Genomic DNA, 15602 nt, shown 5'->3' with positions numbered 1-15602 from the left:
ATTATTATTATTATTATTTTTTTTTATTTTTTATTTTTTATTTTTTTTTTTTTTTTGGGGGGGGAGAATCTCAACACACAGAAATCACACACTTGTCACTGGTTATGTGGTCGCTGGGGGTTGGTTGCCTGGTGCCCACTTTAGTGACACCTGCCCTAAAACCTCAACTTAAATCCAACCTTCCTTGTAGCCACAAACACACATGACACACAATTAAAGTCACGTAATAAGCGAATGACTGAGCAATTAATAAGTTTGGAGGGGAAATTTAGATGATCTCCTTGACATTGAAGTTCATCTTCATCTTTTTATTTAAATCCACAAAAATAAAGAGATCATCTTCGATGATGGCTGCAGCAATTAATTGAGGCACATCAATTACACTATAGGAGACCACAGTTTAGCAAAAGAAAATAAGCAGCTCGGCTTTGATGGATTTCCCTCTGCTCTCTAACAATGTAACACATATAGCATTCTACTGGTACAAAATCTAATTCCAACATCGAGCGGTGCAAGCTAAAACAAAAATAAAACATCAACTTTTGCCCAATTGCCCAATCATTTTACATCAATACAGAGCTTACAGTTTCTATACAACCCACACTTCATTACACAGTCAAGCATAACATTCTAATATTGCACAAAATATATCAAACTAAACAAAAGCACATGCCATTAGTGTTTTAAATGCCACTTACCTCTCTTCCAAGGGTGCAAATTTTCCTTAGAGAGCAGTAAAATGGCAACAGGTAGACAAACCAAATTTACTTCTCTATTCAACTTGACCCCTCTGTTTGGCAACCCAGGTGACAAACACAAGTGCATAACAATTACTTCCACACTTTAGGGTATGTGATGACCTCAGTAAACTAAACAGCAGTCATGAAAACACCTTGTCACAATATTGATACGAGGGTCACCATATAAACAGTTTACAGTATGTCTAATAGGAATTTTGGTACCTTTCCAAACAGATCACCTTAAAATAAATACTAGTTTTTTTTAAAGGCCGGTGAATGATTTTAAAAGAGTCTTTTTCCATTGCTGACTTGCACTGTCCAACTTTAAATTTGACCCGACAAAGTCATTCATCAGATCCTTCTGTGAGGAGGGTCATCACCAACCTATCTTATTTAGCATATCCTTAGCATATCCTGCACGATTAGCATCTGAAAATGGGGCAATTACAGGTAAGTACATACAATGTTTTGGGAAATAGGCTGACGAGGGGTTAAGAAGAGATTCAATGGTTTTGAAAAACACACATGGTTTGTGACTAATTGACTGAATAAATTGCTAAGAGCAACTGTGGTTTTATTGCTTGAGTCACGTCTTCCTGAGCGAGACTGGCAACTTCCTGAGTTGATTATAGATGCTTTGGATGTCCTAGTACATAGAGTGGTGCAAGCTGTTGCCAGGTTTCTCTTCAGTGTGCAATTATCGATTCTGTGTCAAGGACAGCAAATAAATGTTTAAAGTTTAAACAATTATTTGATGTCCTTTTTTGGCTCTCATGTATTTATTTATTTATTTATTTATTTATTTATTGTTCATTTTATTGTGTGTTCTACACAAAATATGTATTTTATGAACATTTTATTTTACATTATTATTATTATTATTACTGCGATTGGTTGGCAACCAGTCCAGGGTGTCCCCCGCCTACTGCCCAGAGCCAGCTGAGATAGGCGCCAGCAGCCCCCGTGACCCTTGTGAGGAATAAGCGGTCAAGAAAATGGATGGATGGATTATTATTATTATTATTATTATTATTATTATTATTATTATTATTATTATTATTATTATTATTTATATGTTTTATATTTTTCAATAGGGGAATTGTTTTTAAGTTAGATTTACCGGTCCGGCCCACTTGGAAAAATATTTTTCCTCCATCTGGCACTGAACTAAAATGTGTTTGCCATCCAGTTGTTCACATCTGCAAACTACCACCAGTCCACCACAATCTAACCGTCTTAATTAAAATGGATATACTTATTTGGGAGGGTTTCTGGTTATATCAGAAATACTGTAGTGATAAGACACAGTATTGCTGGGAAAGGCTGTCTAAAACGTTTACTTTTGTAGCCGAAACTGAAAGTGAAATTGAACACAAACGGTTAAACTGGAATGGCAAGTATCTCGGTTGAGTGGGTGGGGTTTTTCCCCCTGATTTGCTCTTCCGGGTTGGATTGACTGCCTGCTGGACAGCCAAACACTCTACGCCACGAAGGTAGGAGAATGTTCATTTGTCTGTTATGTCTAACGACGTTATGTTATCTAATACGTAATAATAATACTCACATTGTTGTAGTCTGTTACAGCGTCAATCAAAAGTGACCATTGTTATCTTTGCAAAGGCACATAATTCGATTGTGCTAGTTGGAGGCAGTTTTATACATATTTGCTAACTTTTTAGTTAGTTAGTATTCAGCCAAAGAACATAATTTTACATGATTAGGAAAGTTTCATTGCATAGGCTACCAACAAGTGTGGATACAAATGTCATTATTTACCTTTACCTTTTGAGCATTCAATTGACCTGCCTGTCAACTGCCTCTCACCATATGTCACCAGCATAGATAGGGACTACAGCAGGCACTTAGAATTCATATTTATGCAGCATAAGAAGTTTATCATTTTATTGGGTTATATTTATGGCATTAACGTAAAGTGAAATATTTAATTTAACTTTACTAGGATGTTCATATGAGTGAACAACACATTCTGACATATTCGCTGTCATAGCAACAGTGCTCCACAATATTTCCTTGCATCCATAATCTATTTTGCTCATCCTCATTATGGTGATTATGGGTGAGCTGGAGCCTGTACCAGCTGATTGTGGGTGATAGGCAGGGTGCACCCTGTCAATCGCAAAGCGCATATAGAGTAGACAATTTCCGTTCATAATCACATTCACAATTATGGACAATTTAGAGTCTTCAGTTAACCGAGTTTGCATATTTTGGAACATGGGAGGAAAAGTCCACACACAAGGCCAGTGATGAGATTCAAACCCAGAACCCCAGAAATGTGACACAGATGCGCAAACCACTATACACTGTGTTTCCTTGCTGCATTTTTGTAGCAGTTTAAAAAGGAAATAATCAATTTGGGTATACCAGGCAATTGTCAATTGTGTATTTTGTTTGTTGTGTGCAGCAAAATCAATATTAATCAGCCGGCCTTGAACTCATCGTCATCATGATGAGCCGCTGTGGTCTGCTGACTCTCAACAAGGAGCCAGGTACAAGTTCAAATCACAGTTCAAAATAAATGGGTTTTAATTACAGTATATGCTACTTGTGTAAAACGTAAAAATCTCCTTTGCTCCCCAAAATTTCACATTTACTTGTCCATACATTTTCTGTGCTGCTTGTTCTCATTTGTGCATAACTTAGCTTATAGCTTGAAAGCATTATTTATCTGTAAATGTGTTTGACCAGGAAGTAAACAGGTCAAGGAAGTACATTTAACGTATGCCAGTATGAATGGAGTGCTGACATTTGATGTGATTGTGATTTAGTTCCTCTGAAGGCAATTGAAGTTGAAGTGGAGGTGAAGGACCACGTGGCCACTGTGGCTTCCACACTGCACTATGAGAACAAGGAGGAAAAAGCCATAGAGGCCATTTTTGTCTTCCCTCTACCTTCTGATGCTGCCGTCTGCCATTTCAGTGCCAAGATTGGACAAACTGAGATTGTCGCTGATGTGAAGGAGAAACAGGAAGTGAGTATGGCCGCAAAGACGAGTGAGCTGAAAAAAGCATTCTGAAGTGAACATGATGTTGTCCTCTCCAGGCTCGAGAGGAGTACGACGATGCGTTGAGTTCCGGGCAGCAGGCCTTCCTCCTGGAAGAGAGTGATCAGAGCCCAGATGTTTTCTCTCTGACTGTGGGGAGTCTCCCTCCAGGAGAGAGCGCCTCCATCAGGCTGGAGTATGTCACTGAACTAGCTGTGGAGGCGGACGGTGCGCTGAGGTTTTGTCTGCCTGTGGTGCTCAACCCTCGCTACCAACCTCAGGGTAGGACAACCCAGTGCTTTTAATGTACAGTTTAATTATTATTTTCAATATTTACTACAAAAAACTTTTATATGACTTCATAGTAGTCTATTTTATACTACAACCTGACAAGTGACTACTTTATATTGTAGCAAAATGTTATTCAGTGCTCCCCATGAAAAAAATATAATCAAAATAGGGCTGGGTGATTAATTGATTCAATCATGAATAATATCATTGTCACATTGTCATTGCTGTTTTTTTTAATTATTATTATTATTATTATTATTATTAAAAATGTGAAAAAAATAAAATAATATACTCAGGAAAAAAAATAGCCTAATTTGCCTTTTGGATGAAATTTTAGGATGAACCTAAAATGCACTCTTAAGTTGCACTGATTAACTTAATTTTACCTTATCTAAATATGTTAATGTGCATGTCCAGCTGTTTAATATCGAACATAGAGCTGAATTCACAGCAGGTGTTTCATCCAATACATTTTCTGGTTCAACTATAATTGATATTTTAACAATCATCTTCATCATGGTGTTCTTACTTTGACATTATGAGACCGAAAAAAGGCACCTAACACAATTGATGAGCATGTTCTCATCATTGTAGGACATTGCCAGTAAACAGGATGTTCTTTGAGGGAAATGGCCACCACTAAGCTAAATATCAGAGCCTGTCATCAACAGTTTGCAACAGAAATACAGAAAGGCATACTAGTGGATATACTTGGAAATAAAGTCCGTCAATGTAAATTTTGAATCCTTGTCAGACAACAAAGTTGTGCAAAAAGTTTTGAAACATTGAAAAGTTGGATGTGCATTCAAAAGTCTAGAGAAGGTTACAATATGTTAATCTGAATAGTGCATTTTGGGTTCATCCTGAAATTTCACCCAAAATCATTAATGTTATCCTCTGAGTATTTTATGTATGATTGTATGATATATAATGTATTTTAAATTGTTTATCCTGTAGGATCCCAGATCATTTTGGATGAGTTAATATTAAAATATTGTCACATAATTCTGATAGAATGAATAAGTTCTGTCTTTTTATCTACTTTTAGCAAATTTTCCATCTTTGTGCACGGCCATTAGATCTCAAACTAATTCTAATATGTTTTCCATTATCAAATAGAAATGCCATTTAACATGTTCAGATGCTTTTAGATTCATAGTCGTATAACATTAGAACTATGTTTATTAGAACGTTTATGCTTTGGTGGGATTTTATATATTCATTCTTAATTTTCCTAGGAAGTGAAGTTAGCAGCGTCCAGGTGACGTCTGTCCCTGCCTCTCAAGTGCCATACAGTCTGAGCTTCTCCACCCGGTTGTCCTCGCCACGTCAGGTCTCCAAAGTGGACTCCAAGTGTTCGCTGGAACCTCTGCAGTACCTGAACAAGGAGCAAACCCAGGCGGTCGTACGTATAAATACTCATGTGATCTGCTGTTTCTCACGCTTGAACCATGCTGTTTGTTTATTTGGGGGATTTTAGGTTAAACTGGCTGCCGGACACAAGTTTGACAGGGATATCGAGCTGTTGATTTACTACAAAGATGCTCACCAGCCGGCTGTTGTGGTGGAGGCAGGAAAGGCGTCTGCTGAGCCTGGTGAGTTCAAACCGTTTTCATTCAATGAGTATGGAGGCTTTCCTATTCTTCAAATTCACTTTTCTTGTCTGTGTTGTGATTCAGGCACACTGATGGGGGATGCGGCAGTGATGCTGAGCGTTTACCCGGAGTTCCCCCAGGAAGTGATGTCTTCACTCGCCACAAGGGGGGAGTTTGTCTTCTTACTGGACCGATCCGGAAGTATGCAAGGTGCTCGCATCGGCAGTGCCAGGGTAATCAAAATGTGAATCATGCCACAAACCGCTTTCGTTTCCATTTGACAGATACCCAGAATGGAATGCAGGGTTGAGTGAAAACACAGTACTGTCCATTGATCATAGAGTTACAATGCAATGTGTGAATGGAATGGGAAGAAAATAAAGATATCTTTGAAAAAAACAAACGTTGCTATGCGGGCTTGTTACATGGAGAGCTGACGATGCTTTCTCACACAGCCCACAGCGGAAACGTTAATCGGGGTTTAACATTCCAAATAGAAGTGTGGTGAACCAAACATCCTTTGGTGAAAATGTGGTTAGCATTCATTGTCCTCATACCTCACTTCCTCACAGGATACTCTACTACTGCTTCTGAAAAGCTTGCCAATGGGCTGCTACTTCAACATTTACAGTTTTGGTTCCTCCTTTGAACACATCTTCCCGTAAGAATCTACCCTATGTCATTCATTCTATAAACAAAAACATTCTGTTTGATCGTGTGCGTGTACTTGTGTGTATGATGGCAGTAACAGTATGGAGTACAGTGAGAAAAGCATGGAAAAGGCGCTGAAGATGGTCAAGGAGATGCAGGCAAACTTGGGAGGAACAGAGATACTTAAGCCCCTCCAACACATTTATAGCCAGGCCTGCATTCCCAATCAACCACGACAGGTAATACACACACAATCAGGGCAATTTCAATCAGGGCCTTCAGGATTAGTAGGGCTGGTTGATGTAATTTGAATTAAACTGTATAGCAAAGGCAAAACACATCTGTAGATATCTGCACACATTAATGCATTTGATAATCAGCATCTGTGGTGAGTATGAAATGGCCGGGCACTCCTACTTGTAGCACGGACACACTCATTCCAAATATATGTAACAGGCTGAGCAGGTCGTGCCTGCCAAACGCTTTTATGTCCACATTGCTACTGTCATGTGACACTTCTCTGCTGTTTCACTGTTAAGCCAAATGTAAATGTTTCAGGTATTTGTCTTCACTGATGGCGAAGTCGGGAACACCAAGGAGGTTACAAGCCTAGTGAAGAAGAATTCAAGTTCCCACAGGTTAAACAAACCACATACACTTTAAGTTCTGAGTAGGGGTTCCAAAATTATTTAATTTAAATGCTAAATTATTAATTTAATTTATTTATTTATTAATTAACCACTAATTTTTTTAACGCACGATTAATGACCGCCCCTTACTTGGAAAGCCTGTACTGTAGGAATTCCAGTCGCAACGCAGCAGACACGTCCACATCAAAATCTACCAGTAATATATTTAATAATAATATATTTGTGGGGACTGGGGTGAAGTTGTATTTTACAAATTTTTACAAATTTAAAAAGGTGCAGAATTTCACAAGTTACTTCATGTTAATGATTAGATAGCTCCTAATATTAAAAGTAAAATTCACTGAGCTGTCACCGTCTTACAAATAAAAAATGACCTCAAGACAAATCAATATCACACTCATTTTTTTACAGTAAAGTATATCGTTTTAATTTTAACTGATTTTTATTAATTATTGTAAAATTACTGTATCAATGACTAAAAGATGTGGCCATATTTTTATTAGTTTAAATTGTTTTCCCACTTTTATGTTAACAAGAGTATGAGAAATGTACATTTTATTGTCAGATATAAAATTTGCCATTAATCGTGAGTGAACTATTGAAGTCATGCTATTAATTATGATTAAAAATTTAAATCGCCTGACACCCCTAGTTCTAAATAGTCACTATGTGCTATGTCTTGTTTCAGCGTATGTTTGAATGTACAGTAAGCAACTGTATTGCAGGTGTTTCTCTTTCGGGATTGGGGAAGGAGCCAGCACTGCTCTCATCAATGGTTTGGCTAAGGAGGGAGGAGGCCACGCTCAATTCATCACAGGCGCCGACAGGATGCAAGCAAAGGTTCACATTACGTAGAGCCAAATGATTTTCTCAAATCCTACACAACTGTATAAAAGAAATAATGGAACACCTTCATTTCACCAGGCGATGCAATCGCTGCAGTTTGCTTTGCAACCGGTTGTGGACGACATCTCTGTCACGTGGGATTTGCCAAAGAGGGTGTCTGTCACACATCTGTCTCCCCCTCTCACAGCTATTTTCCAGGGTCAACGGTCGCTCATTTATGCTCAGCTTACTGGACAGGTAAAACAGCTCTGAGCCCATCCAGCATTTGCCAAGAAGTGCGAACATAATCGCTTTTCTTTGTATGTTGTGTTTTTGATCTTTTATCAGTATTGTCAATGTGTTGTTGACTTGAGTCATACTGTATTGAGTAACTTCCCTCTGTGGAATTACACCAGCTAACATAACAGAACATTAAAATGTGGCGGATTTCCCAAAAATTTGAATTAGTTGAATGAGCTTCAAATTCAGAACTCTGCAAAAGAATCTGTCTTTGGATGTTTTTTTTTCTCCTGTAAATGTAACGTAGCATGCGTGTAACCCTGCAATTTTTTCTTAGAGTTCGGAGGAAACAGATGGTTGTGTCACTGTGAAGTACAGCCTAGCAGGCAATCCGTTCCAGAACAAGCTTGGCTTCGCCTTACAACCTACAGAGGACACTGGGTAATGTCGGCTTCCATTTTTGCGTGGGCCTTCTCGACTTACACCCACAATCCAAAAACGTGCATGTTAGGGTCATTGAAGACCTTAAATCAGGGGTAGGGAACCCTGGTCCTCAAGATCCACTGTCCTGCCTGTCTTCCATGTTTCCCTCCACCAATACAGCTGATTTGATGAACTATATGTTGATATACACAGATGAACAAAGATACATTGCTGTAAGTAAATAATAATTTTCTGATATTTCATACCACTTTTCTTTCTGCAGATTAACAATCCACAGGCTAGGTGCTCGAACTCTGATTCGCTGTCTGGAGACCAAGGAGAGAGAGAAGGATGAGGAAGTGAAGAAAAAGGTGGTGGATGTCAGCGTCCAATCAGGAGTGAGCAGCTCCTTCACAGCCTTTATTGCCGTCAACAAAGCCAACAGGGAAGCCATTCAGGGACCTCTGCTGCACAGACGTGTTCCAGGAGCCAGTGAGTGCTTAAAAAAATAAATAAATAAAAGTCTCCCATTTTGACAAAGTTAGCATAGCAAAATTGTCACTCTGTGATTACATGCATGCTCACTATTCTTTCAGCCACTGTATGGAGGAAGAGATGTTACATTTACATGCTGTATTAAGCACCATCATTTCACTCATTTGTCTAGCTGACAAATTAGTTTAACGAACTGAAAAAGGCGTTCCCGCCAAAATGATATTGTTGCTCACTCATTACCATGTAATATTTATGTTTTATTTCCCTCAAAGGTATCTGCAATGCAATGAGACATTCAGGCAAGTATATAATACAGACAGACATTGGAAAAAATAATTTAATTTCTCTCAGCTGTCTATCGAAATCGAATTCCTCCGATGGGGTATTACATAATTCCAAAATGATATTGTTGCTCACTAATTCCAACGTAATATTCCTTTATTCCCCGCTCAAAGGTTTCACTGCAAGAAAAGGTTCACGTGTTAAATTTGGATCTCCCGGCAATTAGCATCATACAGACAGGGATTTAAGAATTGTTCAATTTCCTAAATCGACTTATTAAATTCCTAAAGATGGGATGTTATTACATAATTCTAAAATTATGTTGCTCGCTAATTCCCATCTAGTATTCTTGCAAAGGTGTTTACTATGCAGAGGCACTTGGAGGCATCATGCAGACTGGGATTGAGGAGAAAAAAAAACTATTTTCTTGCAGCTACATATTGAATACCTAAAGAGCATAATTATTGTATTAAAGGGATAGTTCGGATTTTTTTTTTACATGAATCTCTATTTCATCCTCACCTCCAGTGTGTGCAATCATTACTGACTTTACCCTGACAGCGTTCTGTGACACGAGTTCTAGTCTGGTTTTGGACGAGAGGAAAATATTCCGGCAAGTTGGCTGGCGCCACCTAAATAAAGCATTTTTCTTCTAAAAACAATTTGTGTTCAAAAGAGTGACACATTTCCACACTAAACTCCTTTCTGAAAAAAGTCAAGACACCATTACCGCCGGGCACTACTTTTCTGTTCGTTTGTATCACTGCGCGTCGCCCTGTAGACAGCTGATCGACGTGCTGCAGACAGCTGGTCCGCTCGCCTTCCGCCTTCGAAAAGACAAACAACTTGTAGATGAGTGTGCGTCTATCAGCTGCATGCGGGGCGTCGCGCAGTGATACGAACGAACAGAAAAATAGTGCCCGGCGGTAATGGCGTCTGACTTTTTTTCAGGAGAGAGTATTGTGATGCAAATGTATCACTCTTTTGAACATAAACTGTTTTTAGAAGAAAAACGCTTTATTTCCGTGACCCCAGCCAACTTGCCGGACTATTTTCCTCTCGTCCAACACCGAACCAGAACTCGTGTCACAGAACGCTGTCAGGGGTAAGTCAGTGATGATCGCACACACTGGAGGTGAGGATGAAATAGAGATACATGTAAAACAAATCCAAACTATCCCTTTAACACAGAAGCCTTTGCATGCGTTTCAATTATTTGTCAACAAACACATTCGTTTAACAGCTAAAAAGAATACATATATGGAACTGGAAAATCACTCATTTCCAAAATAGAATAGTGGATCATTAATTCTTATGTTTTTCTTTTTTAGCTCCACGCAAGATGATGTTTTGTGCTCCAAGGCAAGGCAAGTAGCATCATGTGGGCAGAGATTGGAAAGAATAATTCAGTTTCCTACAGCAGCCTATTAAATTCTGAAGGATAGAGTGTTATATTGCATAGTTCCAAAACCGATATTGTTGCCCCACGATTTCTGATGTAATATTTCTGATTTAATTCCCTCAAAGATCTTCATGCCTATGCAGATGCACTTGGACGCAAGTAGTATCATACAGTTCAGACTGGGATTGAGGGAGAAAACAATTTTCTTGCAGCTACATATTGAATTCTTAAGGAATAGAAGCCTTTGCATGCATTTCAATTATTTGGCATCAAACACATTAGTTCAACAGTTAAACGATTGCATATACGCATTGGAAAATCATCCCTCTCCAAACTGGAAGTGTGGATCACTAATTCTAATGTTTTTCTTTTTTTTTAGCAGAAGCACAATGTGATATTTCTTTTCTAAGCCAAGGTAGGTAGTGTTATGCATATAGGGATTGAAAAGAATAATTCAATTTCCTCCAGCGATCTATAAATTCTTAAGCATGGGATGTTGGATTGCATAATTCCAAAATGATATTGTTGCTCATTGATGCTATGTAATATTCCTGTTTAATTCCCCTCAAAGATGATACTACAGAGGCGCTTCGAGGCAAGTAGCATCATGCAGACTGAGATTCGGAGGGCGGGAAACAATTTTCTTGCAAGGAGCAAAATTTTTGTAGTAACACACAAGTCTTTGCATGCATTTCAGTTATTTGGCAAAAACCATAGTTCAACAGCTAAAAGAATATTATATATATATATATATATATATATATATATATATATATATATATATATATATATGTATGTGTATATATATATATATATATATATGTGTATATATATATATATATATATATATATATATATATATATATATATATATATATATATATATATATATATATATATATATATATGTGTATATATATATATATATATATGTGTATATATATATATATATATATATAACTGGAAAAGTTGGAAACTCAATTCCAAAATGGAATTGTGGATATCACTAATTCTCATGTCTTTTTTTTCTCACTTTTTTTTCCTTTTTTTTTTATTTTATTTTTAGCTCCACTAACACTAAGAAGTTGTTCTCTAAGTCAAGGTGAGTACAGGGATTGGAAGGTACAGCGACCTATTGAATCCGGGGGATGGAATATTATCTGATTCCCACAGGCTTCCGCAAACCTGGTCCTCAAGGGCCGGGGCCCTGCAGGTTTTAGATGTTTCCTCCAACACACCTGATTCTAAAGCTCCGGGTTGTTATCAGGCTTCTCCAGAGCTTGCTGAGGAGCTGATTATATGAATCAGGTGTGTTGGGGGGCGGAAACATCTAAAACCCGCAGGACTTTAGCCCTTGAGGGCAGGGATTGGGGAAGCCTGGTGTAAACTGTGTAATTCAATAGTGGACAGAGCTTTTAAAATCGCTCTGATGATAAAAGAAAAACCCACAGTGGTCACAGAAATAAATTGAATTTGACAAAAGTGTCGTACTAATAAATGAATGTTGAATGAAAATTAGCCAGTGAAAATCAGAGAAGTGTCGTTGAAACAGGCCTGGACAAAAGTGATGATACACCTAGAAAAGATTGAAAATGATTCAACCCTGATATCATATTGTTATCGAGATATCTAGCTTGAATATCCAGAATTATTGTCCATATCGCCGAGCGCTACATTGGCATGGAATTAAATTTGCCTTCAGCACTCTGCCAACCATGCGAATATACTTGAGAAACATTTACAATTCCATTTAATCGGATACATGAATTTATTATCTTTGATGTGATTTGATACCAGCGGTATTGAATGTTCTTCAATAGAATATACAGTATTATAAAGTATACACACACTTGGCTATAGCACCACTTCATTGATTTTTTTTTTTTTTTTTTTGTATCTTAATCTTATATTGCTCACTATTTGCTCATGTATTAATTTGTTGTTGTTGTTGTGTGTGTGTGTGTGTGTGTGTGTGTGTGTGTGTGTTTTAATTTACAAAGACAAAGTTGCCAAAGGAGCTCCAAAAAAAGGCAAGTCAAACTCAACAGAATTTTAAATATTGGAATATTTAAATATTTTATCAACTGCTTCTGGAAGGAAAGGATGAAGGTTGTATCTGGTGGAAACAGTTTTTTGGATTGTAATTAAATGAAATGCTAAATCACTGAACAAACCAATTTAACAAGGGAATGAAATACTTTTGCTTGGCCTTGACAAAAAGATGTTTTTCCCTTCTGTTCTTTATCCAACCAGCAACAGGTTTCGGAGGTTTTTTTAAAATGAAGAAACGAAGCAGTGCGGTTTGTACTCCTTCACCAATGGGCCTCAATTCCAAGGAGATGGATGCTAATTCTTGTGAGTTGCACATACACACCGACACCACCAAGCTGCATTTACGTAGTTCAAATAGCACAAGATTATTTATATAATTATTTTCAAACCGTTTGTACTGCAATACTTGTCATTTTTCTCTGCTCCTAAAGCAGTTCGATATTAATATCAAACATGACAACAAACAGCGGAACCTGTCATTTAATTAGAAATTTGACTAAAAAGAAGTGCTATATATGACCAAGATTATTACCGGTAGTTAACGAATGAAAACGAACAAAATTACTAAAATACAAAAGGAAAATTGTATTAATGAAATAAGATAATAAATCATGTAATTAATTTAATAAAAAAATTAAAAAAATAATAAAATCGTAATAATACAAAAAATACATATTTTACAAAACCAGTAATTACGGGAAACTACATTTTATGTTCGACTAACTAATTGAAGCGGAAATATCATTCATTGTGGTCTTTCTCAATTTCTTTCATACATGAGCTTTTGGAGTTTATGTTAAATGTTTTTATTTCTCTATTACTGTCCAGCCATTCAGAAGAAGGAAGGCCCAACAGTCATTTGGGAATTGTAGTTTAATTTGTTACAGAAAAAAAAAACTAAAATTCATCCAAGCTCTCATGCACACCAAAAACTCACGCGCACACACAAAAAAAAAAAAACACTAAAAATGTAGGATTTCAACTCGCTCAAAAACCTCTCACACACACCTGAAAATGCTCTCACACATCCCCCCCAAAAATAAAAAATAAAAAATCTTACAAAAACTCATACACAACAAAAACCCACGCACACACACAAAATAAAATCACACACCAATACCTCTCTCATTACCCCCCTCCCACATACACAGTCAGACTCTCGCTAACCAAAACACTGTCACACTCACCACACTAAACTCTTTCAATCACACAAAAACCCTTAAAAACACTCATTCTCATCTTAATAAAAATTCAGTTCAATGAGTTTAATCTTTATGGTTGTAATCGAAGAAGAACAATCAATGTATACTGGAAGTCCCAGAGTTAATCAAATGATATATTTTTTTTATACTCCACTAGTTCCATTGTACATCATATAGGTATGATTTAGCTGCAACCTATCTAGTTAACAACCCCAAAATTGTATACCAGTGCAGTTCCAGTTGAATATTTGACAAGACTTCCTTTTTCCACAACCCAGCCGTCCAGCCACCTCCAGACACTTTGCTGCAGTTGGTGTCCCTCCAGAAAGCGTCGGGCTACTGGGAGCTCAACCCGGCTCTGGCTGCTGCACTGGACAAGACCAGCAAACAGGTGGAACAGCCCAAACCAGCAAAGGTGGGACCTCGTTTCAAATGTGCTATGACACCTTTTCCACTTGTTTGACTAATGTGATTTTCTGCGGTTCGGTGAGCCCAGGTGGACGGGAACGTGTGGGCCACCGTTCTGGCTCTGGTTTGGCTTCATGGGCTCAAGTCAGATGTTCAAGTGGAATGGCAGCTTCTTGCTCGTAAGGCTGTGTCATGGCTGCTGGCTCAGAAAGGTAATTACTTCACAGGTGTTTGTGTGTTTCACAGTGCACAGTTGAAGGTCCTTGCATATGAACGTGGCCAGAGACTCCATTATCTTCTGTGTGCAGGCAAAATGACAATGAATGTGAAATTTAAAAGTAGAATGCGTTCACTTAAGGTCGCTACTGCTTGCATGCTGAACTCATATTAGGGAATTGATGGGGAGGGGGAGTAATATGTTTACCCACCCTTATTGTTTTGTGTGTGGGTGTGTGTGTGTTTTTTATAGCGTCATGTATCACCGAGTGTGTCGTGGCTGCAAACTCAATGTTGGGCTGCAACGTGCAAAAGGACACCCTGGGCCTTTGAGGTCTCCAAAACAAGGAAAGACCTTCTTCTGATTTACTCCCTTTGCTCTGCACTACTTGGCCTTCCTGCTTATTTGGTAGTTGATTGGTCTATAACAAGTATGCATTTTATTATTGTTTTTGTATAAGAAGATTTAATCCAATCATATATAATTTTAAATAAATAAAGGTACAGTATAATGGTCATCTTTAGACTCCTGGTGAAAACCAAGAAACTGGAACTACATTGTGTCACAGAGGACCAGATGTTGAATTTGAATAAGATTCTAAATTCTGTTTGTTTCATTGATCTTCCTTGTGTTATTCTGTGATCAACAAAGGACAAATTAAAAATACAGACTTACGCTGGGGGATGTCATGTATTCATTTGTTTTCCTTGGGAGTGTCTTCCCTCATGTCTCTTTTCCTCATGGAGCCTATTCGAAACAGATGATGGTCCCTGGCCGAGTGATTTGCCACTCCGCCCCATGCACAAATAGACAAGGAAAGTGCAGCACACTTCTTACCAGGCCTGGAGTTGCTATCTGAAGCAGGGTGGGCCGAGCTGCTTTATGGGCTGCTAGGGGGCCACTATTCCGGCCCGCAAAGCCCATTCTAACCAATGGTTCATTTTGGAATCAGCAAACAAAGTAGTACTAGCAGTGTTATCACCTTCTCATTATGACTACATTTCAAGTGTAGGCCATAATAATATACAGTATATAGCACAGACTTCACTACCTTTTTTAGTGTGTCACCAAAAGTCATAAATTATTACCAAAGGAAACAATATTTACGACAAGAGATGAAAACAC

At 38.0% G+C, this 15602-nt stretch overlaps 1 protein-coding gene across 8 annotated transcripts; it reads left to right on the top strand.

The window, feature by feature from the left end:
* The first annotated feature begins 2150 nt into the window (after positions 1-2150).
* LOC144032851 (von Willebrand factor A domain-containing protein 5A-like) lies at positions 2151-15156 on the top strand. Of its 8 annotated transcripts, none has more exons than XM_077540326.1 (24): positions 2151-2233; positions 3166-3250; positions 3530-3732; positions 3804-4026; positions 5274-5440; positions 5516-5630; positions 5715-5863; positions 6203-6291; positions 6376-6520; positions 6840-6919; positions 7657-7771; positions 7856-8014; positions 8334-8437; positions 8703-8911; positions 9187-9213; positions 10528-10563; positions 10981-11013; positions 11170-11193; positions 11665-11700; positions 12599-12628; positions 12858-12953; positions 14131-14267; positions 14349-14472; positions 14730-15156. In XM_077540326.1, exons 2-24 carry the CDS (start codon positions 3208-3210, stop codon positions 14807-14809), a joined length of 2424 nt encoding a protein of 807 aa, XP_077396452.1. In that variant the 5' UTR covers positions 2151-2233; positions 3166-3207; the 3' UTR covers positions 14810-15156. The 8 variants fall into 8 exon arrangements, with proteins under 8 accessions (XP_077396452.1, XP_077396449.1, XP_077396450.1 ...); XM_077540323.1 differs by having other exon boundaries at positions 12852-12953; XM_077540324.1 differs by having other exon boundaries at positions 10978-11013.
* The last annotated feature ends 446 nt before the right edge of the window (positions 15157-15602 follow it).

The sequence above is a fragment of the Festucalex cinctus genome, chromosome 13 (assembly GCF_051991245.1).
Source record: "Festucalex cinctus isolate MCC-2025b chromosome 13, RoL_Fcin_1.0, whole genome shotgun sequence".
Taxonomy (NCBI): domain Eukaryota; kingdom Metazoa; phylum Chordata; class Actinopteri; order Syngnathiformes; family Syngnathidae; genus Festucalex; species Festucalex cinctus.
Note: the sequence above shows the minus strand (reverse complement) of the source record. Positions and strands in the feature narration are given on the sequence as shown.

Coding starts and splice junctions, on each gene's coding strand:
- LOC144032851 (XM_077540322.1), top strand. CDS start 3,208: ATGATGAGCCGCTGTGGTCTGCTGACTCTCAACAAGGAGCCAG. Junction 4,027..5,273: donor CCCTCGCTACCAACCTCAGG/GTAGGACAACCC, acceptor TAATTTTCCTAG/GAAGTGAAGTTAGCAGCGTC. Junction 12,629..12,851: donor CAAAGGAGCTCCAAAAAAAG/GCAAGTCAAACT, acceptor TTATCCAACCAG/CAACAGGTTTCGGAGGTTTT.